Source organism: Argentina silus, assembly GCF_951799395.1.
Source record: "Argentina silus genome assembly, chromosome: 14".
NCBI lineage: Eukaryota > Metazoa > Chordata > Actinopteri > Argentiniformes > Argentinidae > Argentina > Argentina silus.
This window is the reverse complement of record NC_139668.1, coordinates 19233786-19260858: the sequence shown is the minus strand read 5'-3', so window position 1 is coordinate 19260858 and position 27073 is coordinate 19233786. Positions and strand designations below refer to the sequence as shown.

At 42.7% G+C, this 27073-nt stretch overlaps 1 protein-coding gene across 1 annotated transcript in view; it reads right to left on the bottom strand.

Annotated features, from left to right (window-relative positions):
• LOC310815109 (low-density lipoprotein receptor-related protein 1B-like) overlaps window positions 1-27073 on the bottom strand; it is a gene marked incomplete at both ends in the record, with an annotated part of 106031 nt that overhangs the window by 70907 nt on the left and 8051 nt on the right. Inside the window, 23 exons of the mRNA XM_083684741.1 lie at window positions 107-281; window positions 447-674; window positions 1322-1453; window positions 2770-3014; window positions 3818-3982; window positions 4321-4525; window positions 5484-5681; window positions 6111-6356; window positions 6775-6975; window positions 10251-10433; window positions 10956-11120; window positions 11833-11913; window positions 16330-16446; window positions 17160-17285; window positions 17459-17599; window positions 17863-17985; window positions 20484-20673; window positions 20942-21161; window positions 23763-23943; window positions 24348-24584; window positions 25533-25676; window positions 25832-26018; window positions 26324-26546. Of these exons, the coding sequence (XP_083540867.1) occupies window positions 107-281; window positions 447-674; window positions 1322-1453; window positions 2770-3014; window positions 3818-3982; window positions 4321-4525; window positions 5484-5681; window positions 6111-6356; window positions 6775-6975; window positions 10251-10433; window positions 10956-11120; window positions 11833-11913; window positions 16330-16446; window positions 17160-17285; window positions 17459-17599; window positions 17863-17985; window positions 20484-20673; window positions 20942-21161; window positions 23763-23943; window positions 24348-24584; window positions 25533-25676; window positions 25832-26018; window positions 26324-26546 (4113 nt within the window). The remainder of the gene's footprint in view (window positions 1-106; window positions 282-446; window positions 675-1321; window positions 1454-2769; window positions 3015-3817; window positions 3983-4320; window positions 4526-5483; window positions 5682-6110; window positions 6357-6774; window positions 6976-10250; window positions 10434-10955; window positions 11121-11832; window positions 11914-16329; window positions 16447-17159; window positions 17286-17458; window positions 17600-17862; window positions 17986-20483; window positions 20674-20941; window positions 21162-23762; window positions 23944-24347; window positions 24585-25532; window positions 25677-25831; window positions 26019-26323; window positions 26547-27073) is intronic.

Below are 27073 nucleotides of genomic sequence, written 5' to 3'. Positions count from 1 at the left end.
TATATAAGCTCTACTAGGACATCTCGTCGTGTATTTATCTCAGATATGGAGTGACACTGCATTAAAGGGCATGTAAGAAAACCAAACACAAAAACCCTCATCTTACCCTTTGGACGGATGTACAATGAGGCACTTAGGCTTATCAATCCCATGAATCACTGAGGTTTTCAGAGAGCCATCTAGACGCGCCACGTTTATTTGGGTCTCTTCGTTCTCTGAACTTATCCAGTACATGTTCCGTGAGAGCCAGTCAAGGGCGAGCCCTCGAACGTTCACAATACCTTCAAAGATTAAAACACAGTCGGCATCATAGAAACATGGTAACACATCTTATGTAATATAAAGTATTTGAAACTATTAGTGTTATACTGTATATGCGTGTTCATAACACAATGATAGCACAGTAATACATATTTGAAAACAGAGAGGGGAACGGTTTACTGCACCTCCGGATTTGATAGTCTCTAATGCAGTCCCGTTGATAAAAGCCCGTTTTATGGTTTGTGTTTTGACATCGGTCCAATAGATCCGCTCCTCCAGTGCATCGTAATCCACTGCTGTGACATTGTCGATGTCTGGGACAGTCAAGGCGGTGATGATATTCATGTAAGGGTTGTCAATGTCCACACCACGGATTTCAGTGCGCCTGGCATACAGAAGGAATCTCTTCAGTGCTATTGGGGAACAACAAAACCCTTCTATCAGTGGGGATCTGATACGGCGACTGAATCAGAGAGGGTTGACACAGTTTCAACTCCCAAGTTTCCCTGACAATTAAATCAAATAGTGTATTGGCCCTTGGAGCTAAAAAAATGACAGGATGCAATTTATGTTACAATTTAGCAGAATGGTGTTGTCATGTAGTTGAAATGCTCTATGGTGTCATAATGAAGACTGAAATAACAGTGCCAACGGAGCTTCTCACATCATTCATCTTACAAAGGTTTCACAACAACCCTGCAATACAAAATAAAATCACTGATAAGTCAGAATGCTGCAGAATAATCCAAGTTGGCCCGGATACGGTTTGTATACTCAGCTTGTCAAAAATAAATCTGGTCTTACAAGACGAAGCAAAAGGAGAATAATAGATTGACCTTGTGTTCTACACCCAGGCATCTCTAAGATGTCTCAACGGTACCTTCCTGCCTTTCTCTCTCAGTGGTTTCTGCCTCGTTGTAGCATATACATAATCATCACAGTCTAGTTCTGGCTCCTCTTCCACTGTTCTCTTAAAAGCAACGGCAGACACCCGTCATGCTTTGAAACATCTCTTCTCAAGGCCAAGGCGGTATGAATCAACAGGTGGGTATTCACTCACTGAGGCACGTCCTGTTGTTAGCAGATAGCTTCATGAGGTGGGGGCAGGCGCAGGCCTCTGTGCGGTTGTAGTGGATAAGGCACAAATGGGAGCAGAACCCACGACCACCGTTTGCTTCACAGGGGTTGGAGACTGAGAGAGAGAAAAAAGGAAGACAGTTATGGGGATTGTTGAGCTTTGTAGATATGTAGAAATGAGCACACACTATCTCTTTTCGGATTATCTGCCTGACTTTTTGAACTGCCTACCTGTGTACCAAACCCTGCTTTTCCTACCCCCTTCCTGGATTATCTGCCTACCCATTGGCTGCCTACCTGTGTACCCAACCTTTTTTTGATAGTTAAGACTATTCTAATGGATGAAGTGTTTGTCTCCGAGTTGTGCTTTTGATTGGTCTGCCTAAGTACTCCAGTCTTTACCCTTGAATTACAAAGATTTGTTGAACACGTTACCTTGACAACAGAGTGGTCATTTTGAGGAATATATTTCCGAGCGCAGGGCAGAAACCACCATATTCTATCATGAAAAGAATACTTAAGCCATCTTGTCACAATTCTCTGTTTTGTTTTGTATCCGTATTAAAAGCAATACACTGGTAAAGTGGAACATCACTGGAGACAGCTGGTTAGAAGGTGGTATTCTTTGATTGAGATGCACTCAAGTCTCGTGCATTATACATTATACATGATACATTATACACAGCCACTCACACACTTACATTGCATTTTCTGTTAAAATGGGAACTAGAAAAAGTTCAGACAAGGCCAGTATGGAACAGGATCCTAGATCCTATCAACAACTATAAAGGTTTGACAAAAAAGTACTGTTTTGATATAGCAGTACAATGACAGAGAGACCAGAATAACCCACACTGACAGCTGTTGGGATTTGTTATTTAAGAACAGATGTCTTTTGTCAGAGAACTTTGAAAATAAAAAGTGAAAGGTAATTTTTTGATACGCAAAACATCAATCTAGACGGGGAAAAGCTAGACATAACAAGAAAGACCAAAGAAACAAAACTCTCCAACCAGGCCAGTTGGGCTTAAGGCCACATTCATTCATTCTCTGATTCACTGACTCCTTCATAAATCAATGCTTTCATTTATTAATCTGTCTCCAGTTCTTCCAGTCAGACCTGGGTCTAAAAATAGGACATAAAAGCTGTGCTTGATTCATCTTGACTGGTGCAATGAATCCGATGGAAACATTTAAGATGTGCAAACCCATCAAGCACGCTCAATCAAGCACATCTTAAGTATTTGAACGCATTTCGCCCAGGTCAACTTCCTTTTACTCACGATAGCTTCCTGTATCAGCTGGTAGTTAGTGCATATGTTAATTATCAACATAACCAAACAAGGCAAATCTTCAATCCCAATTTTCCCCTCTCTGTACTTATGACACAACCCTGTGAAATTGAGTGCAAACGGCAGTGCAGTGATCTACCCTGTGGCTGTCTGCTGGGATGGTAGATCTGGAGGTCAAACGGCTGGGCGCTGGTCTTCTGGATCACTGTCACGTTGGCTCCTGTCCACTTGTTGGCTCTGGCCAGAGTGTTGGTCCGCCAGTCTGTCCAATAAACACTGCCCCCATAGAGACAGACAGCAAAGGGGTGCGAGAGATACTCATGACCCCTGAGGACCTCGATGACGCCAGTCCCATCATACAGCGCTGAGTAGATGGCATCAGACCTGTTGAGACGAACATGCATTTGATTCCGTATTAGAATCTATTTCCGCCAGGTTCCACACTCTATACCTCCCTGTGCATCTTCTAAGTTCTGAGTAAGGTCAAAGCAAGAAAGAACCATCTCCATTATTTGCCCTGCTACTGTACACAACAGTACGTTCAAATACCGTACTCATATCCCCAAACAACATCTGTATGCCATGCTGAGTAATAGAAGTAATTAAAAAAATCACGGAGATTGGTTTCTGTTTCTAGCAATATAGTACCTCAGAGTGTGTTTAGTTTGCTACCAGTAGAGAATACTGTAGAATTTAATATTCAGTCTATTCATTTTTCAAAATATGACATTCTTTTGCCTTAGGCATATTTGTGTCAACTGTTGCTTTGTTCGTCTGAATTGAGATATTTTCAGCAAATGCCTCTGAGTAAAAAAATCTAATTGAACCTCTTAATTACACCACCAGTAGAAAGTTAAACATTGATTTACACATACATGTAGCAGCATAACATGTAGCATGCTGTGGACATGTATTTACTTATATTGCTAGACGGTATTTGAACATACTGTTGTGTACAGTAGCAGGGCAAATAATGGAGATGGTTCTTTCTTGCTTTGACCTTACTCAGAACTTAGAAGATGCACAGGGAGTATATGGGCTCACTTGAAAAATACATTAAAATCGCATGTGTGATTTATTTGGTTAAAAAAATGTGGTTTAAAAAAAAGAAATCAATTTAAAAAATGTGTGTACAACTTTTATTTGAATATAAACTTTCATGCCTGTGCCAACAGCATGTGACCCACCGTGCATCTGTCCACATAATCCTCTTCTCCAGGTGGTCCAGTGTGAGACCGTTGGGCCAGGCTCCAATCTCCATGTCTTTATAGACCATGTGGCGTCCTCTGCCACTCATTGACGCAGCTTCGATCCGGGGAAAGGTGGCATCCCAGTCTGTCCAGAAAATAATTCTAACCACAAAATAAACCAATAAGATCACCTCTGTGAAAAGGATGATCGAATAACTCAACCTCATTGAGCATGACGCGGGTCACTCTTAACAAACCAAACAACACAGTTACTGAATGCATATGTTGCTCGTGAGGTTTGTTTTAAAATCGCACCGATGTCTTGCACCCATAAATAGCACCCGTTAAGCACTTTTCAAGATTAGTCATTAACTTTTAAATACTGTACATAATTTTTTACATGTACACACATTGCATTGATTTCTATATACCTTTTCTGTATGCATGTACACTATGACACAAAACTTCCACACACAGCCAAGTTGCGTAAGAGAACCAACCCATCCTCAGGATCCAGAGCAATGGCTCGTGGGTGCTCCATCCCCCCGGCGATCAGGGTTGTCCGCAGATGCCCCTTCAGTGTGGCCACCTCAATTTGATCCAGGTTGCTGTCAATCCAGTAAAGGTTCCCTGCTATCCAATCAACTGCCAGGCCTTCTGGTGTAGCCAATCCATGCTGAACCACCACCTCAATCTCTGTGACACCTGTATAGACCAAGCAAAGGGACAATAGGGTGTGTTCAAGCAACACAAATACAGCAGGGTCTAGATAGCCTTCAAAGGGTCACCTCTACTGAGGGGCTGTGGAAGTGGTGTCAAGGAATCCATTATGAGGATGAAATATCAGAAAAATCTATCATATCAAACATAGCCAAAGCCTTAGACTCACCAAAATCAACAGTTAAAAGAGAAAGAAATCGCTGGTGAGCTCAGCAATCACAAACAGGCTGGTTAAACATCACCAGTCCAGCTTTAGGCTGGGTTTGCATTACTGTTACATGCAACTTCATTTCCAGAGGAGCTTAGAAGAGCTCAGCAAATTAGAAAATTGAAGCAACACTAGCCCCAAGAGCTCAATCATACACCAATAGCCTACCACAATACACACAATCCCACTGTTATTAACAGCTGGATGGATGCTGGAGCTACTCAGTGGGACGTGAGAGCTGTTTAATTATAGTACCAGTCAAAAGTTTGGACACACCTTCTCATTCAATGGTTTTTCTTTATTTTTATTATTTTCTACATTGTAGATTAATATTGAAGACATCAAAACTATGAAGGAACACATATGGAATTATGTAGTAAACAAAAAAGTGTTAAACAAACCAGAATATGTTTTATATTTTAGATTCTTCAAAGTAGCCACCTTTTGCTTTGATGACAGCTTTGCACACTCTTGGCAAGTTTGTGTCCAAACCTTTGACTGGTACTGTACGTTGAAGTCGAAGTATAAGAGGAAAAAATTAGGACAAATGTTCGCACAAAACGAAATGCATTACAGCGCAACAAAATAATGTCACAGTCATCCTAACGCAAATGCAAATCGGACATAATTTATATCGCCATAACTTTCAAACCGCCTTTTGAGCAGCGAGGAAAGATTGGACTTTACCAAAAATCTTTTTCCAAGCAGACACAATATCACATGTAGAATACATACCTCCGGTGTCAACCAGCTTTCCTCTGTAAATTTTATCCTCAACCACATCCGTCCAGTAGAGCAGGCTCTGGTTAAAGTGGAAGTCCAGGGCGATGGTGTTTCTTAAACCAGTAACAAGGAGACTGTAGTCCCTTTTGTGAAGATCTATTCGCCTGATCTCATGGCGGATAGAGAAGATGACAAAAGCCTCAAATGGGTCTGTGGAATTAAATGATAAATGAGTCAACTTTGAAATAACTGCTGTTTGATGTGAAATATTGCATACTAATCCGATGGATTTTCACACACACGCACGCACGCACGCACACACACACACACACACACACACACACACACACACACACACACACACACACACACACACACACACACACACACACACACACACACACAATCACATTCCATTAGGTTGGATCTCCAGCATAACAAATCAAGTTAGCTTTGTTTATTTCACATTTGATCCCTTGCTCATATGAATAAGATTATTCTTAATCAATAATAAAAAAAAAACACTATTTCCAAACCAACGCCATATGTAATTTCACATCAGATCATTCAACTCACCTTGTCATGAAATTATAAAACAAACCCTTGAGAGCTCATCCCAAACAAACAAACACCTGTTACCTGTGCTCTGGCAGCTCTCCCCGTCTAGATCCAGCCTCCAGCTTGGGTAGCAGGAGCACTTGACAGTGGTTTTGTACTGCTCACACACTTGACTGCACTTCAGGTGCTTGGAGCAGTAATCGACTGTCTCACACATTTTGTTGTCTGCGCTGAGATGAAGGTTCAGTGGACAGGAGCACACCACCCCTATCCCAGGAGCCACTGCACACCGGTGGCTGCAGCCACCATTTCTCAGAGCACATTCATCTAAGAGAGAAGAAGAGATGAGAAGGGGCACTTACTGTCGAGCAGTCTCTCCCTGCTCTCCGCCTCTGCTGTGAACGTAAGTGAAGATTTGTTTGTATCCTTTTCTCGAAACGAGAAATGAGCATTTAATATGTTCATGAAATGAGACTTTTTATTGTTTCCAAAGAAAACTAAGTCAGCAGGAATGATATCATCTTTTGGTCTCAAAAGCTTGTGAGGGTTCCCTGAGTTTAGGGAGCAATAAAAGGATAGATGATGCCATAGAAAGCACTGCTTCCTGAAGTGTGTAACAGCTCACACAGTCAACATAAATCTACCGGCCACGTAAGTGGATGAAGACAACAGTGGATGAAGACAACAGTGGATGAAGACAGCAGGACCGAGACAGCTGAATAAAGTGACTGAGTAAAGATCTCACCACATAACGGTCCCTCATCAGAACGGTCAGCACAATCTATCCTACTGTTGCAGATGCTCTCAGGCTGGAGGCAGGTGGATGTGTCGTTGGCACAGGGGTATCTGGGGGGCTTACAGGCAGAGATTGCACAGCCCTCCTCATCAGACAGATCCTCGCAGTCGTAATCTCCATCACAAACCCACTTCTTACTGATGCACTTGCCTGGGGGTAAACAGAGCGAGGTGATTGGTGTTTTGGATGGATCTCAGTAAGAGAGGAAGCAAAGATAAACCTCTGATTGGGCGGACCAAGGGCGGAAGACAGAATGCAATGACAGAATGGTTAAGATGTCAGTGTTTTGCTCCAGGTGGCGTTGGTGTGAACGCCGCCACTGACCACATGTGTTGGCGCGAGCCGCCGGGGAAATCTTGCTTTTCTCATCTTAAATTGTACATATTCTTTGAGATTCACTTGTTTTGTTTTTGTCTCTTTGTTTTGTTGTTGTTGTTTTACCATTGAGTAACACGATTGGGCATCCTGTGACCCATTGACAAACTCATACGATCACAGCTGCTCTAAAGGCATCACATAGTAATCATACTTAGTCATTGTAAGAGAGATCAAGAAAGACTCTGAAATGCAATTTCAAAACCGATATTAGATCTCAAAACACAAAGCTGTGATTTCATAAGGTTTTCATAGCGAGTCTGTGTCTGTACAGTACATATATTTTGCAAATGCTCGCCATTGAACATGACAGGAAGCATACAGGAGCTCAACAATCACAGGTTGTGAAGCGGTGAGGTAAAAATAGCCCACTTGAGTGGAGGCAGGAGAAAAGGAACTCAGGAAATTGAGTTAATGGTGCTACCGAGGCAGCGGCCCACATCAGCTTGAATCTATTTTATTGATGAGGAATCCCAGGCAAGGGTCTGTTTACCGTTGTATTTGAGAAAAGACTCTACTTTGTCAGCTTGTGAATCCAGATCTGTCTCGGCGTAGTGAGGCGGAATGGAGCCGGGTATCCCTTTGTTTTAGCAGCAGCATTTCCACCAATCAAGCAGTTTTAAGATTGAATCATCAGTGACAGTGAATGACATAATGTAATGAGAACACATGTCCATTGCATGTATTGGCCTTGGCTGAAAATAAACAGCCGCAATAGTTGTTGTTTTTTTACCACTAATATTGTTTTGTTGCTAATATCAGATGTATGTGCTCAACCTAACACACTATGAATTGATTGAATACAACACACACCTAACCAAACCACACACACCTAACACACACCTAACACACACCTAACACACACCTAACACACACCTAACCAAACCACACACAAATACATCTTCAGGTTTAAGTGTCACAATGAAATACTGGCAATATTCTAACTTTGACTGCTTTGTCATGAGCCACAATACACTGAACTATGATCAAATCCTGCTGCTCTAAACTGAAGAATTTGATAGAAATTCGGCAGCGGAAAGCTCCTGATTTCAGAGAGTGAGTTCCCATCCGAGGGCTCGCTCTGTGTTTTACCCACCTATGGGGGGGTGCGGGCTCCCCGCCTTATGATATTGTATTTGATTGCTTAACTTCAGGAGGTCAGCTATATTAGAGCGGAGCCATCCAATTACGCCAAATCTATTGTATTACCATTTTCATTAAACTTATTAAATTACATAAGTGTCCTGACTGAACTGATATTAGCATAAAAGCGTTCGAACACAAATTGTAATGTCGGAGTGGATAGACTATCTGCTTTGCTCTGTTTCTTTACTCTTTTGACAAGCATTGTATTTGTCACACTTTTTAAAAAAAAATGTTTCCCCAGGAAACATCCCAGCACAGTGAGATCACTGAGCCCAAGGCTTTTCTATAGAGGCTGATCTGTTATCCATGCAGTGTATAATGTGATGCAGACCCACATCATATACAGTCAGGTATAATCCCACTTACTTGGGACATCAACAATTCCGAACCTGCTTTGAATTATAGGAGACATATGGAACTATTTTAGGAGCCATGTAAATGTACTCCAAATGTTCGACTTTACCGTCGTAAATACATTCTGTAGGGACACAACAGGATACATTGCAGGTATCATAAAACACTCATTTTATTGTAAGGAGAAACGTTTTTTTCCAATTAATCATATTTATGTGAATATAACCCTATACACAATGGGCCTCAGGTTTCGACATAATTTGTTAGCCTGGCTGATTTCCCATCATACTTCTCAAAGTCTGCCAGATAGATCTGATCCTGGATAGCAAAATATCTGGATCGTTCTGATCTAGATTTAACGTTTTGAAATACTGGGTCCTGTTGATGATGGATTCAGGTACAGGTCCCACTATGTGAGCTCATTCCTTAATGTACAGATAGCAACTTGTGCTCAGGTAAATATCACACTGGTTAGGGTTAGGGTTAGGGTTAGGGTTAGGCTACCCTGCACTTCCACGTTTGAAATGCATAAATGAACACAACCATTTCTATTAGTTTCATGTTGTAAAATGGAATTGATGACAGTTCTCAAAAATATGCAACATTTTGGTTCCAGTAAAATCAGTGTTTGCATGTCAATCTTCTATACAGGAGCTAATAACATGTGTTAAATGAAGAACTTTAGTTCAAGTGATTTGACTTTAGTCAAATGACTTGTTAGATACAGGCGGTAAAACAGTGAATAAGCCATCTGTTTGTACAGATTTACATTTGTGAGTTTTAGATAGTATAGCCTACAGCATGTAGCATATGAATGACAGGATGTCAACATGGCAGCTTACTTTCACTGATCACAGTAGGCCTGTAACAGCCACACAACTGCCAGCGATTGTCACCCGGCATCATAATGACCGCAGGCCACAAACCACAGGCCATGATGTTCAGTGATCAGTGGTGATGATCAGTGGAGCGGACAGATCTCATACCATGTAGCCTATTGGAAATTAAGTTGTGGTCATATTTTCACAGGGAGAAAGTGGGCGGAATTATGACAACCACGGTTGCGTGCAGTCCGTAAAAATTACTGACATAGTAGTGCAAAATTACGGAGGTGCTCTGGTAATGATTACATTACCCTGCCTCCCCTTGTAAAACTAATTTCTTTTGAATAGGGCTTAGATTGCTTTAATATAATACTGTCCTTGGGTTGCTTTCAAATAATAGGCTACAATATTGTAAAGTAAGCACTACTAATTTCGTAAGCCTATACGCAACGGCCTAAGAGACACAGAGGGACGGTACAGGAGGAAAATGAGTTGTTATTGAATCCACTGAACAGGCCAATCTTGATCGGCATCTTCCCAGACGAATGAACAAATGACTGAATGAATGAAACAAAATTAATCCATTAAAAAATGCTGGTCAGTTGCAAAACAGCTTGGCTAAAACTCAAGTGAGCCTCAAGGTGAGGTAAAAATGGCAAGGTAGAGTAGCATTAAGTCAAAGGAACCAGATCCAACGATGACAAGAGAACATAACTTCAACAGTACCTGATATTTTACAGGTGAACTTGGCCTGTGGGTCGCATATCCTGGTGGTGCCTTCACAGTTGGTCTCGTCATTCCCGTCCTCACAGTCCTTGTCTCCGTCACACTGCCAGCGCTCAGGGATACAGGTGCCGTCATCGACGCAGTAAAACTCATCTTTGCCACAGTCATTGACTGTTGCCACAGCTGAGACACAAAACAGAGGCCAAGCCATAGAACGTAAGAAATAAGTTCTGAGCCTGTCTACCAGGAATTTAGAAAAACTGTTTTGAACAGAGGTGCAGAGATACATCTTAAGCAAATCCTCTGTCCACACTCTACAGTACTGTAGGCGTCTTGTCCCAGTACTGTCAGCGACTTTCCACATCAGACGACAACGCTTGTGAAACGTGTGATAAACTTTGAAATAAATAAACAACGCATGACAGACACAGACATTGTAAAAGTGATGACATGAGCATGAATGTATGTATGTATGTATGTATGTATGTATGTATGTATGTATGTATGTATGTATGTATGTATATATGTATGTATGTACGTATGTATGTATGTGTGTGTGTATGTATGTATGTATGTATGTATGTATGTATGTATGTATGTATGTATGTATGCATGAGTGTGAGTGTGGCGTTTTGCTCACCTGTTCCGGAGCAGGAGGTGTTCTCATTCATTCATATGTATGTATGTATACATGAGTATGATCACCTGTTCCAGAGCAGGAGGTGTTCTCATCGCTGTGATCGCCACAGTCGTTGTCGTCGTCACATGCCCAGTGTTCAGGGATACACTTCCCACTGGCACACTGGAACTGGGCACTGGAGCAGGCGTGGGTACAGCCAACCTCATCACTGCCATCTCCGCAGTCATCGTCTGGGCTCAGTGGAAGATTATTATTATTTTTTTTTTTACATTTATGGCATTTAGCAGACGCCTTTATCCAAAGCGACTTACAACAAATACATTTGTTTAAGTAGGTGAATCATCTATCCATCAGTCATCATAAGATAAAGTAATCAATGCTCAGACCAGGGGCCATTGGCAGTCACAATGCTAGAAGAAGAATTATTATTATTATTATTTTTTTTTTTACAGGAGAGGAACTTGTACAGGGGGGTAGTGGCGGTGAAGAGGTCTCTAGGGTTAGTGTTGGGGTTAGTACAGAGGGGTAGTGGGGGTGAAGAGGTCTCTAGGGTTAGGGTTGGGGTTAGTACAGAGGGGTAGTGGGGGTAGTAGATAGGAGAGAGAAGGAGAGAGAGAGAAGGTGGAGATAGGCATCAAGCCTGCCTCTTGACAATACACTTCTATCTCCTAACATTATGGGTGCAAAAGAGTGGTGTGATGTAATGTTCAGTCATCTCTAAACAATTAAATTGCAATAGACAGTTTAAGTGCTCTTATATGGCGATTATACACATCACTCATTTAAAAACATGGACAAATTAGCTTATATCAGTTTTGGGTTCCCAACTGATTTTGTATTAGGCCTACTTACACAGTTGACTGCTTTGGCAACTCAGTCAGTGAGAGGAAAAAAATACAATCTTCTCAATCAATGAGCCCAGAGGTCCCTTCTGGCACTTACCTGAATCACAGTGCCATTTCACACTAATGCACCTTCCATTGGAGCAGCTGAATTGCGTGAGAGGCTCACAGGTGGGAAATGCTGTCAATGACAAGAAACACAATGCCAGATTGGAGTCTCCCAAAAAGGTAACAAACCAAAAATGAATGCAGTACTACAAAGCGACTTCAAATCAATCTCCCGATAATTGTCCCAACTTCTAAATCAACTTCTAAATCAATCTCCCAATAATTGTCCACTCAAACAGAGTGGTAAACAGAGTGGTAAACAGAGTGGTAAACAGAGTGGTAAACAGAGTGGAAAACACAGCAAACAGAACTGCATTCGGTGGGATCTTTTGAAACGTGTGTTTTGATGCAGTGTTGCACGTCAGACAGGGAAGATACAGAACAGTATTGTGAGTCGGTACTGCAGCATTTTCAAACGACAAAATGGGGTGAGGAAAAGGTTTTCAGTGCAGTCTTCATTTTGATTTGAGGAAGCCAAGCAGAAAGTTAAATTATTGGGCACATAGCGCCTGTTTGTACTTGTGAAGTCAAGCGGTTTATAAGTAGCACCAGAGATAATGTGATAATTCACAGCCACATTTGCCAACAGAGGCTTCAAATGCGGTGATTATTTTTCAGGCTGTGTTATAGATGTGAGACACAGATCTTCGGAGACCTGCTGCTATATATCTGCTACTGTTTATCTTTTATCCACAACAAGCAATGGAAGCAAACAAAATGCTCCATTCCCACGGCTCTCTCCTTCTTATAGGTCCTGCTCGAAGAGGGCAAGGCCTTTTCCACCATTAATGGCTACCTGGCCGCTGCTTCAGTATGCCATGTAGGTCTGGGTGAGACTACTATAGGGACACACCGCTGTATCCGGCTGGTTTCCAGGCCACCTGTCCCGTCAGCATTCAACAGTTCTGCAACTGCAGCTCTGTTTTAAAAGCCTAAACTACATTCATATAACTTTTCTAGAACAAACAGCATGCACCTAACTGTCGGTCAACGGCAAAAGCCTTTAAACCTGGAGGTGTGTGGTTATTATTCCCTCATAACGTAACCCCATAATTTATAAAGGCACCTTTACTTTCTGAGTCCTGACAGACATATGATATGATGTACTTGAAAACGTTGAAACTTTGGGTTACGGTATACAGCCCTGGTTCTCACTCAACTGGCTGCAGCACAATCGGTCTCCAAAGGCTCAAATCAAGCACTTGTAAGTGCATTGTCTCCACCAGACCCACAGGGCATGCCAAAACAGCGGCCAGAAAGCCCTCAATGGTGGAAAAGGACCCTGTTCTTAATGGTCTTATAGGACCCTGTTCGAGCAGGTCCTTTCAGATAAGCACAGAAAAGGCACCACACCACGTCTCTTACAACCAACCCTCAAACACCCTTCAAGGTCTCCCGGGCCAGTGCGGGGCAATCAGGAGAAGGGGTAGACCACGCTCCCTCACTCTGTCCAGAGTGGGAGAAATGAGGCTGGCAGGAGGGAGTGCGTAGAGGAGCGCGTCCGGCCACTGGTCGGCCAATCTATCCACGCCCAAGGGAACCTCGTGATCTGTTATCGCAAAGAACAGGTGCGTAAAGATCTACGGCGGCCCTGCGGTCACGTTTCCAAATCTCCTGGATGACATCCGGATGGAGTCTCCATTCCCCAGCTTGGGGGGGCCTCCCCGCGGCAGTAAATCCGCTCACAAATTCAGTCTGCCTGGTACGCGTGTGGCTCTGAGAGTAGACAGATGGTGGTAATTCCTGTGCTGTGGTCAGGAGCTGCGTGGGGTGGGTGCCTACTTGGCGACTGATTTACGCCACTGTGGATGTGTTGTCTGATCTAACTAGGACACGATGTCCCTGTAGGAATGGACAACAGTGCGCGAGGGGTAGTAAGACAGTGTGGAGCCCGAGAACGTTGATCTGGGCTCTGCTCGTACAGTCTGACCATATTCTGCTCGCCGAACGTCCTTTGTGAACCGCACCCCATCCCTGTAGTGGCACATCTGCCGTCACAACTTTGCGCGATGGACTCTTGGGACTCTTCCCATGGGGCATCCTATCAGCAGGAGGGAGGGGTCTCTCCAGCGCTGTGGTGCCGTTATTCCTGTGAGGAAGGATGAGCAACCTAACGGCCCGGGGAAATCTGTTAACTATCCAGTGGAACAGTCGCGCTTGGTAGCTGTGGTCTATCGGAACACTGCGGAACACGGGCTTGCGAATAAACGAGTGAAGATTGTCGACTGAAAGAGAACCTGCATTTTTGACAACCACCAGCATTCAATTCTGTGAGAAAATGACCACCAAATTAGCTCCCTCGTGATAAATACAGTGTCCTGCGTAAGTAATGGGACAGTGCCCTGCGTAAGTAATGGGACAGTGAAGCATTTTTCCTTCGTTTGGCTCTATACTACAAAAGTTTGGACTATGAGGTTAAAGTAGAGGTTCTCAACCTATTTTTAATGGTATTTGTGTACATTGGTTTCAGCATTTAGAAATGGAGTACAGAGCCAAAAGAAGTAAAAAAACACGCTTCACTGTCCCATTACTTACGCAAGGCACTGTAGTTCAAGCTATTTAACATTTTAAATCATAAAGGCTTTTTTTTATCCATGTCTAGGTCAGAATGCCTGCTGAGAATGCCAGAACATAACTGGAGGGTAGCATGTGTGCAAAATGTAATTAACAGGCGTTCATTTTCACAGAGAAAAACTAAAGATCGAGGCCAAGGTTCAATTAGCTGTGGATGTGGGAGGGAGCAGGGGGAGGAACTGTTGTTATGCTGTCCAGTTGTTTACGCCGAATTCCCCCCCCCCCTCCAGTAAAGTTCATCGGCAGAACAATACATGGGTAATAACCACAGAACAATACATGGGTAATAACCACAGAACAATACATGGGTAATAACCACAGAACAATACATGGGTAATAACCACAGAACAGTACATGGGTAATAACCACAGAACAATACATGGGTAATAACCACACAGAACAATACATGGGTAATAACCACAGAACAATACATGGGTAATAACCACAGAACAACTGGATTCTTTTCAAATGCCCTATCCAATCTTGAACACTCGGTTCAAGAACGCAAGTATCATTCATCCCTCTCACTTTTCTAAATGGGAAAACAAGCAGCAGGTTGCCTTGAGGTTGGAGAAATGGGCCAGTAGCCTGGGGGTTGCCGGCCTGAACCCCAGTACTAAAGGGAAAAATGTGTTGGGATGTGACTTGGCAAACGGAGAGTCTACCACTGCGCTTGTGCCCCTTAAACTGCCATGTGCCACTAAACTGACACAGTGGAGCTGCTCTGGCTCTGACCTTCACTGCTCACACAGGGGGGGTTAAGACACCATGACAGCAATAAATGAAGAAAATTGTGTTGCACAATGGACATTAAATATATGTTCTATTCAGTTGTATTCCTAAAATATAAACCCTTCGAAGCCTCATTCAATGAGTTGGGATTACAGCACTGGACCAGATGTGTTTTGGCAGAATTACTCATTTCTCTAGTGACTGTTTGAATTTCTCTCTCCTCTCTCTCAGGGCCAAAGGAAAACTGGCCCTGAGAACAACAACCTTGCTGTGTACCTAAGCCTTGTTTTATAGTCTTACTCTACACTTTTATGCTCTGTAATTTTAATTACAGCTGCTATAGCATAATGCTTATGTTAGTAAAGGGTGTTATAGTATAATGCTTATGTTAGTAAAGGGTGTTATAGCATAATGCTTATGTTAGTAAAGGGTGTTATAGTATAATGCTTATGTTAGTAAAGGGTGTTATAGTATAATGCTTATGTTAGTAAAGGGTGTTATAGCATAATGCTTATGTTAGTAAAGGGTGTTATAGTATAATGCTTATGTTAGTAATTGTGTTATAGTATAATGCTTATGTTAGTAAAGGGTGTTATAGCATAATGCTTATGTTAGTAAAGGGTGTTATAGTATAATGCTTATGTTAGTAAAGGGTGTTATAGTATAATGCTTATGTTAGTAAAGGGTGTTATAGTATAATGCTTATGTTAGTAAAGGGTGTTAATAAACGGTTGCTATAAAAAGTCATAAGACTCTGCATCAACACTACTTCTATCAGAATGTGTGATGGTCACTTGCAGTAGGCAGTGAAAGAGCTTTCTCAAATAGGAGATAATGCATGTTCCCCTGTGCCTTTCTCAAATAGGAGATAATGCATGTTCCCCTGTGCCTTTCTCAAATAGGAGATAATGCATGTTCCCCTGTGCCTTTCTCAAATAGGAGATAATGCATGTTCACCTGTGCTTTTCTCAAATAGGAGATAATGCATGTTCACCTGTGCCTTTCTCAAATAGGGAGGCACAGGTATACAGTAGTAGCAATGAGCATCAGTATTTTAAAAATACTTTTTGTTGCCCTTTTTCATCCTTTCAAAAACATAGCTAAATGACTGCTAACAAGGAACTGCTAAGTGGGCGTGGCTACGGTTAGAGTAGTAGTAGTAGTTTTGACTCCACAAGCTCACCACAGGAGGCGCTCTCATCAGAGTGGTCCCCGCAGTCGTCCTCCCTGTCACAGCGCCAGGACTCTGGGATGCATCGTCCGTTCGCACAGGAGTACTGGTTGGCTTGGCACGCCTGAGCTGCAAACACATACAAGGGATATGACACTGGAGCGAGGCCAATAGTAGAGTATGGGAAGCGTTTGAGTAACGGCTTGTGTTTGACATTTACTGTACTTCAGTGTTATGTGTTCTAGAATGTTTGATTTCACACAGACAGCCGGAGCCAGCAGACCACATGGAGGTTTAGAATTCAAACGGTGCGCCACAAGGTGACCACATCTGGATTGTGTTACTCCATGACTGGTATGCGTCGACATTTGGCTTGGTGTGATGTTGTTGTGCGTTTCCATCGGCCACTGAGATTGTGGGGTGGAAATGAGACCAGGGTATTGTTTTGAGCACATCCCAAGCAAGAGAATCACGTACATTGTAATAGTGACCATTGAAATAAAAACAAAACAATGATCAGAATCAGAATAAGAATCAGAATCAGAATCAGAATCAGAATCAGAATCAGAATCAGAATTCTTTCGTTTGGCCAAGTATATTTGCATATACAGGAAATTGACTTGGTGAGGTTGATGCATGGACATAAAAAACAATAGCAAATATTGACAAGAAATTTACAAAATAGCAAAATATTTACAAAATAGCAATAACAAATTTACAAATTTACAAAAAAGGCTATGAGGCTAGAGGTTGTGAAATGGGTATGGGGCTCGAACACTATAAACTAGAATCACTTTAAATAAACTACACTGTCAGCGCATCTGATCAATAACACAACTTACCAGAGCAGGTGAAGTTAGACTCATCCTCGTTGTTCCCACAGTCGTTGGTCCCGTCACAGAGCCACCTCTTGGGGATGCAGCGGTTGTTCAGGCACTTGAACTGGTCAGCAGGGCAGCTACGGTTATCTGGGCAAACGGGCAACATTACTGCACGGTACATGTCTCTGTCACTAACGTATTTAATCTGAACTTTGAACTGTAGTTTATTAACACCACCAGATGTGTACATGTTCTACATGACAGCTCGGTAAGTAACACAGTAGATGCTCTTCGTGGTCAGAAATGGTACGAACACCTACAACAAATGTGCGCCTCCTCATCACTCCCGTCCAAACAGTCGTTGTCACCATCGCACCTCCAGGAGGCCTGGATGCAGCGGTGATTCCTGCACCGGAACTCCTCCCCGCCACACCTGTGTGCCTCTGAGTCCCCCGGGGTGGCTGCAGCACGCACAAACAAAAATGACTCAACAAGATCCTGCTTGTTTGCTTCCTTTCACACTCAATAGCACTGAGTGACTGATGAGACATCTCTAAAATTAGCTAGGATTGGATATCGATACAGGCATATTCAGTCTTGCATAACCATACAGTGTGTGATCTACTGTCATTGTCCTATTGACTGGTCCTTGATCATTGATTTTGACTGTCAGCCCAAGCAGGCCTGGTATATTTGAGAACCTAGTGTATTTGACAGGGCTTACCTGAACAGGTAAGGTTGTTCTTGTCCAGGTATTGACTGTCTGCACATGCACAAACTCTGCCACCGGGTATGGCCAGGCACAAACCACCACAGCCGCCATTGTTAACCCGACACGCATTTTCACCTATCGAACAAACAGGCAAATCAGATTTGTCAGATTCAAAATTATTTTACAACATAAGGAGAACACAACAAGAGCTTCAGAATCACTATTGTAGCTCTAGGTCTTGTTCATGTCCACACATTTTACGTTTTGGCAATACTGTGCAGTGAAAAACCTACTGAGTACAGGCAGGGGAATCACAAATATCTCTCTCAAACAGCAGTGTTACAAATAAGATGAATTGCACACCTCTTCCATAAACTGAACACGTTTTTCTGAAAACAAAGTGGACAACAAACAATTTCTCCCTAACTCCCACTGCTCTGTCTGTATTGTGGTCCACAAGTCTTTTGACATGACAAAGCAAAACAATCAACAAACCCCTGCTACAGCACCAAGAGCAACAGATTAGGAACACCATGACTGATGGGTGTTTTGACAGCCTTCGAGAGATGAAAGTGGACTGGAGCGCTGGGGGACAGGGACGTGCACACGGTGAGGCCAAGGGAGACTAAAGTCTGGGAGAAAGTCTGAGGTGTGTGTGTGTCCCAGCTCCAGGTATCTTTTGGGCTACCGAGACAGGTGTTTAAGTGACTGTTATCAGGACAGCCCCAGGCACAACTGGGTTTGAAAACATGCCCTCCAGTTAACTACCGCTTAGGAGATTAGAGAGCACCCTCCACCGTAAATCTGGTTCGTGACTCTACCTCCCTGGCAAATTAGCTACTAAGAGGGTTGCACAAGATAGACTAAAATGATTGACAATTATTCAATTGTTTCAAATGTCCTACTGTCTCTGTGCCTATACCCAAACATTGTTACCACTCTTAACATCCACTCAGTCTAAATGAAGTAGAGTATAAAATGTAATGCAAAATCCGTTCCCATGCATAACTATCATGCATATCAAACCCCTTAATCAAACCCAGTGCTAATTGCTGCACCCATACTCCTGGGTATGTCCTGTAAAGGCATCGCAAGTCTCAAGCTTGACCGACCGGACTTTGATCACAATCAGATGTTATTTTTCCTTTGTCTCAGCTATCAATCCAAACGTTATATTCTACCAGCTCATGGACTGCTGAAGACCTTTAACTGGGAGGCTATCACCATTTGAACAAAACAATTCAAACAATTCCGTAAACCACAATATTTCTGAGGCAGTTAAGACCATATATTGAAAAACAGAGAGAAGAGGCTGCAGCAAAACCTTTTAAGGTTAGAATTAGCATAAAGTGCTTAGCAGCAGAATATGTACTGCAAGCCTTTATGACAAGTTCATCTAAAGTTCAAAGACTTCATATATCGCAGTATTTTCCACAACACTGTCCTTTAGAGGGAAAGCTAACACAGTGACCTGCATAAGTAATGAGACAGTTAAGCACTTCTTCGTCTTTTGGCTCTGCACTCCGAAAGTTTGGATTTTAAATCAATAAACAATTACTATGGGGTTAAAGTTGAGATTGTTAGCTTTTATTTAATAGTATGTGTGTACATTGTGGTTTCACCATTCAGAAAACACTTTCTATACATGTAATGGGACAATCGGCTTGACTGGTGTGTTCCGTCACATCATTTGTGCAGTCATAAGAGGGCTCCCACTGTCCAGTATTGATTCTAGGCTTTGCGTTTGCCTTTGGAGTTTGCTATTAGTGTCTGTCAACATGAGGACCAAAGAGCTGGTGAGCTCAGCAATCGCAAACAAGATGGTAGTCCAAGGAAGACTTCTACAGTGGATGACCGAAGGATGCTCACCATGAGCATTCAGAAACCCCCAAAACAACTGTTCCACCTACTCTCCAGGAGGTAGGTGTGAATGTGTCAGAGACTACCATCCGCAGACTACGTCACCAGCCGAACTACAGAGGTTTCACTGCAATGTGCAAACCACTAGTTATCCTCAAAAAGGATGATCAGGTTACAGTTTGCTAAGAAGCACCTAAAAAGCCTGCAGAGGTCTGGAAAAAGGTATCGTTGACAGATAAGATGAATATTACCATGTAGAGGTGAGTGATTGCAAATAGACTGTTGGGAGAGAAAAGGATGTGCCCAAGATTACCAGCATACTGAGATTAACAGATTACCATCATACTGAGATTAACAGATTAACAGCATACTGAGATTAACAGATTAACAGATTAACAGCATACTGTACCATCTGTGAAACAATGAACATGTCTTAAAAGTGTTGTCATTACCAGCATATTGTACCATCTGTGAAACAATGAACATGTCTTAAAAATGTTGTCATTTCTAAATTGGGAAGCCAACACAAATACCATCAAATAAAAGCGGAGAATCTCGACTTCAACCTCATAGTAATGTGACAAATCCAAACGTATAGAGCCAAAAGAAGAAAACATGCTTCACTGTCCCATTACCTATTCAGGGTTTTAGTTAGTGCTTAGGTTAAAGCATAATCAATGATCAGTCTCCCTTCATCTTTGTTTTGCTACTTAAAACAAATGAGCCAGCCATCTCTGTGTGTGAAAAACATGTCAGTGTGATAACATATTTACCTTGCTGCCTTTGAGCATCATACACACATATGCCAAACAGAGGGGGTCTCTCAATTCTCATAAGAGCTATCTGCCCTGACAGTAAATCCAGTTGGAAAATGGATGCATTCATATAATCCGTCCAGAAAACGTAATTCTGGTACTGAGATATTCCAAAGGGATGGGTTAGTTCTTTGCCGTTATACACCACCTTCGGATAAAACAAGCAAAAAAAGAACATGGTAAATAATCCAGCAAATGATCAGTCATCATACTTATGATGAAGAAGATAAATGCATTTACACAAATATTTACAGAGTATGAGAAATAAATACAGTAATACAAAGTGATAATAGTATGTTTGATGTCGTAATTTGCCAACATCCTCTAATTCGACGTCTATTCAAATCTGCGTATTCATGTCTTTCGTCAAATAACACTTTTAATCAATAGAAAAGAACACTCACTCATTTACTAACCGTTCTGTGGGTGCCATTGAGAAAGATCTTCTCGATATGGTCATAATAGGCGTCACACCAGTACATAGTGCTGGAGCCGTGGTCAACAGTAAGCCCGTTGGGCCACAGCATGTTTGTAGTCACAAAGGCCTGCCGATGGGATCCATCCATCCATGCTTTCTCTATCCTTCCAATACTGTCATTCACGTCATCCTCCTCCCAGTCTGTCCAGTACATCCAGCTGTTAACCAGAAGATAAATAAAGAACTCTGAGTCGTGCTAAGGGGTACACAACTGGGGTGCATAACTGTGGTCCTCTGTGGCTCAGTTGGTAGAGCATGGTGTTAACAACACTAAGGTTGTGGGTTTGATTCCTGCTGGGATCATATGTACTGAGAAATGTATGCACTCACTGCAATGTAAGTTGCTTTGGATAAAAGTGTCAGCTAAATTCAAAGAGAAGGTGTGTCCAAACTTTTGACTGGTACTGTATGTATCTCAAGGAAAGGTGAAAACTGGATGAAATGTGATATGTGTGACATGTTCACTCTTGTCAAGGAGGAGAACTTTGTCAATGTTTTTAAGTGTGAAAAGTTCACACAGAACTTTGCCTTTAAGGGTATATCATCACCAATCAACACAAGGAAATCAAGGCCTTGAAGGAAAGCATCGCCATCCTGAAAGAAACCTCCGAGCTACATGAGGCTTTTGATGCAAGATTAGCCTGCTCAACGAAGCTGGCCCCCTCAGCTGTGGGGACATTGGCCAGATGCAGCCTGAGAGAGGGCTTCAATCTGGCTCACCATCACAGCGGTGTGAATTACCACTGTGGTGGCGGTCCCAGTCAGGGCTCTTGCCGGAGATTCCACAGAGAACCCTTTCCAACCGCTGTCCTGAATCGGTGCCTCTGACTACTCCCCTTGACCCCCCCAATCCGCTGGAGCAAGAGTGGAGGAGGGTTAGGCGGGGAGGCAACCACTGGTGCCTGCTGCCACAACCTTCCCGCCTGGAGCGACACGTCTAACCGTTCAAGGGCCCAGAATCCCCACCAACAAAAGATACAACTACATCTACTGGGGTGATTGGGGACTCCATCGACAGGGACATGGCCCTATCTTATCCTGCACTCTGCCCTGCAGCACTGCTCTGCTGCCTCTGTGCTTATTTCCTCACAATAAACCCCAGTCTCCCTTCCATTCTGGCCAACTTTACCGACATTATTACCATCATCCTTCATGTAGACTCAAATAACACTGCCTTTGGCCAGTTGGAAGTGTTAAAGGAACATTTTCAAACTATTTTTTACAGGCTGCAGGCCACCTCAAGTAACACTGTTATCTCTGGCCCCTTTCTCTACTGTACCTACAAACGTAGAATTGGTACATTTTGTCACCTGTTTTGCTCCGACAATTGGCTGAAGGATGCGTGTGAAACTGAGGATCACCATCCGAGATAACTTTGATCTTTTCTGGGAGTGCCCTGCCTTTTTAAAGAGGGATGGGCTATATCCCAAATGTACAGGTGCCCGGATGCTCTCTAAAAATATGGTGAGGCAAAGACTCAGACGCTCTTTTGCACGACTCACCTGTATCTCTCACGGTTCCGTAAAGCATTTATCCGTGTTAGCGGCTTTGATTCTACCTGTTGTTCCTCACCACAGGACTGAATATCATAGGCGTTTGGGTGGAAACCTCATTTTTTAACTTTAACCTCATTCTGATAGTTACTAAACCTGATGCTACGTAGGCGTTTCCACACCTAGCCAGTGCAGAATGCTGCAGCTAGGCTAACAGAAGCTAAAAAGAGACAGCATTACACAAATCCTCTTATACAAATGATCGCGTCCGATTGCTTTATAGAGTTGCTTTTATCTAAAAAATGTGCAGTGACTTGGACTCGTCCAGTTAATGATTTATTAATGCTTTATTACGTTTTTGATCGTATGTTTTTCCATTTTAACACCCATTTTCTCATGTGCTCCTCTTTGAACATGCAGTATGTTGTTATCCCCCATTTGATGTGTTAGTTATTATTATTATTATTATTATTATTATTATTATTATTATTTGTATTATCATGAAAGCTGCCAATACAGCTTCAAATGGTCCTCTTATCTGTCATTACAAACACTGCCCAACACTTTCAATCCTCAGGTTTGAAATGTTGATAAAGACTGTAGTTTTGATCCCTCACCTCATCTGACGCCTGGCAGAGCCTGGCCTGGGCCACAAACAGAGAGGAGGAATAAGAATGTCTGCTTGAGAGTGTCTTAGTGACCTGATGAATAATTGAAGGCACACAAGAGATTGTTACGCCAGACAGTGCCTGCTGTCTACTTTAAATGAACACCCAGGCAGACGACAAATGGCACCAACACCCAAGTGTTAATCCCAGGGATTATGAAGTGAACACAGACAGAAGGGGCACCCATCAGAAATATGAGGAGATATTAGATATGAAGGGGAAACTGGGAATACAAATAATTCACTGGAAAGAGGGATGCCTCCTGTGGTACCTACCCCGCATACCAGGGGAAGCAGAAATCGGAGGACAGGCTCATTGTAATGCATGGAATGAATTGAGAAATGGGATCAAACAGAATGAGAATTGGTATCATACCGTTCCTAATTCCATTAAATGCATTACAATGAGCCCGTCCTCCGATTTCTACCTCCACCAGCCTCCCCTGCCACATACAGCAAGGCACCGTAGGAAAACCGACGTGCACTCATTTCATGGATCTTGGGGCTTTGAAAGAAACATGATCAGGAATACAAGATTACGCCTTGAAAGAAGATCTTGAATTGCCTTCGATGTATTATGTACTGTATAACACACTAACCTGTGCAGAGGGTCCACCACAATTGCTCTCGGGTGAGACATATCTCCCTCTATCAGAGTTGTCCTGGATTGTGCAGCCTTTTCCAATCTGGCAACACTGATTGTTTTCCTATAACCATCATTTGTCCAATACAAGTTGTTCCCTATCCAGTCCACTGAAATCCCCTCCACATTATCGAGGTCTAGGGTATGATGAAACAATGAGAAAATTAGATACAGAGTTGCTGTGTTCCCCTCTTGATCATTCCTGCAGTAGTGTAATCTATCACTGTCTCCAGGTTCCCATTAATGTAATTTCAACCCCAAAGCATTCTCCTCCAACAGATTCATCACACACAAACACCAGAAAAACAACAGACATGCAAATATTGCTGCTTACACAAATACATTGGGGAATTAGACGTCGACGTAATTCGGGGATGTAACTTCACACATTGCAAAGTGTGATAGAATGTATCAGGTGATTAATTACAGCTCTAAGGTGTGCTGCATACTCTTAAGTCACGCAGCACAAGGTGCTTCTTCAATTTCAGGAATATTCACAGGCAACATTACAGTTGTTGACTAGAAGACTGAATGCACTGACCATCTTTGAGGATTGTTTCTTTGCCGGACCCGTCAAGTTTCTGACGGCCAATCAAAAAGCTGGTGGTGTCGGCAAAGTAAATGTGTCTTCTCTCAGCGTGGAAGTCGATAGCCCGTGGGTTTACCAGGCCCTCGACTTGGACCATGTGCTCAGCCCCTAACTTGCTATTCAGGTCCAGCCCTCGGATGACACCGGGTCTTCCTCTCCCATAGAACAGGAAGACCTCATTCATGGGCTCTGCAGAGGGAAGATTACATAAACAAACCACCAGCAATTTAATTAATCAACATATTAGCATTTCTCCATTCAACACAGGAAATTCGACTGTTTGACGAAATGTATCAGATGTGAGAAAACTTTGCTTAATTGCATTATCTTTATTAAAACAAGAGTTAGTTAGTTAGTTCCACTGATTAGATCTTAGCAAATCAATCATCCCTTTGCTGCAAAATAGTCTGTCTTCCTGAGACAAAAGTAAGCTAGTGGCATTGTGGCAGAACCAGAACAGGGATGTATTCATCCATTTATTCATCCAATTCATGTTGGAACATCATGAGGAACTGTACGAGTGGGTTTAGATTGACTAGAATGCTCATTAGACCCGAAAGAGGAATACACCAAAGAAAACACATGCATCAGAGGCAGAGATTTGGTGCCACGGTTTAGCTCCCTACAGCAGTGCTCGGCACTGAGGAATTCTCAACATGTAGGGTTAATAGTCCTCCTGCAGAGTGGGCTCTAAATATGGCAACACAGAGAGAGAGAGAGAGAGAGAGAGAGAGAGAGAGAGAGAGAGAGAGAGAGAGAGAGAGAGAGAGCAAATTCAGAAAGAGAGCAAATTCAGAATGTATTGTGTCTGCGGGTGTGTGTGTGCGTACGTGCATTGCCTTGCTCAGATATTGTAATGATGGTATCGGTGCAGGCCCAGAACATTAGCCATAGAGTATAAGATGTCTGGCTAGCCAGGTAACAGCTATCCAATGAAATCACACCACAATTGCCATGCCAAGCTGCAGAGGCAGTTGGCATAATTAATATACTGTAGGGGGGTCAGGGTTAGGGTTAGGGTTAGGGTTAGGGTTAGGGTTAGGGCAAGTGACTAACCCACTGGGCAAGTGACCAACATACGGTAGTGGTCTGTACTCTGCCGATGACGCTGTGACAGATGTCCTAAAATGAACTTACTTTTGCAGGATTTTCCGTCACTTCCCAGTGTGAAGCCTGCCTGGCAGCGGCACGATCTGGATTTGTAACTTCCGCTGAGCAGGCACATGTGGGAGCACCCTCCCTTCTTCCCGGACAGATCTGCCTCACACGCATGACTCCGAACTTCAGAGAGAGCAAAAAATAAAGAAGTGTGGATAACAATACCAACACACGCGCACACACACACGCACATGCGCACACACACACACACACACACACACGCACGCAGTTACCTTTTCTCAACATGCTGGAAATTGACATAATTAGATTTTGTGTACCTTTTGGTTGAGTGAGTTTGTGATAGACTCGTATTCCCTTAGAATTCCTCATGGAGGCCACGTTGTGAACGTCTGTGGTGTTAAACCTATTTATCAGCAAAATGTCCACTTGAGTTCCCACGGAGGTCTCAGAGCAGGTTGCAAACAAATAATCTTCAAAGAGTGATAATCCATTAAGGTACGAGGCCTAGGAAATAGAGACACATTGACAGGAAGAAGAAGAAGAAGAAGAAGAAGGAGTCAGACTCTAAACACCAATGATGCATTTCATTCAATTCACCTTAATCCATAAGCAAACACATTTGCCTGTTCCCCCATTCTAATCCCTCTGGAATAGCTGTAGCTTTCTTTTTTTCTGGGGGCTTGAAGAAGCGTGATATACATTTGATGTTTCGCTGTTATACATTATACACATTTGATGTATTATCATTAACTGAATGCTCCAAGTTCAGATTTATTTCGTTTGATTTCTTCAGTAAGGAATGTACTTACGGAGCTTCCTTGGAAAATAATCTGTCGATTTCTGCCATTGTAATCCACAACTGCGATGTACTTCAAGTATGCGTCGGCCCAGTAAACTAGCCTCCTAATCAGGTCCAGGGTCAGGGCTGTGGGTTGCTCCGTTCCGTCCTCCACAATCCTGCTTCTGTTGGAGCCGTCCATGTTGCACTGCTCCACCCTGGCTGGACCCCCATAGTCAGTGAAGAACAGTTTCCTGAAAAGTAAGTTGCCACTACATTCATTGCACCTTTGTACCGTCACTGTAAATTATTGCGGCTAGTTGCACTACTACTTACACCATGTTGCCATGGTTATTACTCAGTTATTACTGCTGCTACTTACAGTGCCAGTCAACAGTTTGGACACACCTTCTCATTCAATGGTTTTTCTTTATTTTTTTTATTATTTTCTACATTGTAGATTAAGAATATGTTTTATATTTTAGATTCTTCAAAGTAGCCACCTTTTGCTTTGATGACAGCTTTGCACACTCTTGGCAAGTTTTTGTCCAAACTTTTGACTGGTACTGTACACTACACCCTTATGCACTGCTATTGTCACTTGTCTATTACTATATTATATTGTATTACTGGTTGTTGATTGTTGTCGGTTGTTGTTGAGCGAGGAGGAAGATCCCAAAGCATGTCACTATGTCAATTAGGGCCGTATTACGATGGACAGTATACGATGGACAGTATACGATGTACAGTATACGATGGACAGTATACGATGTACAGTATG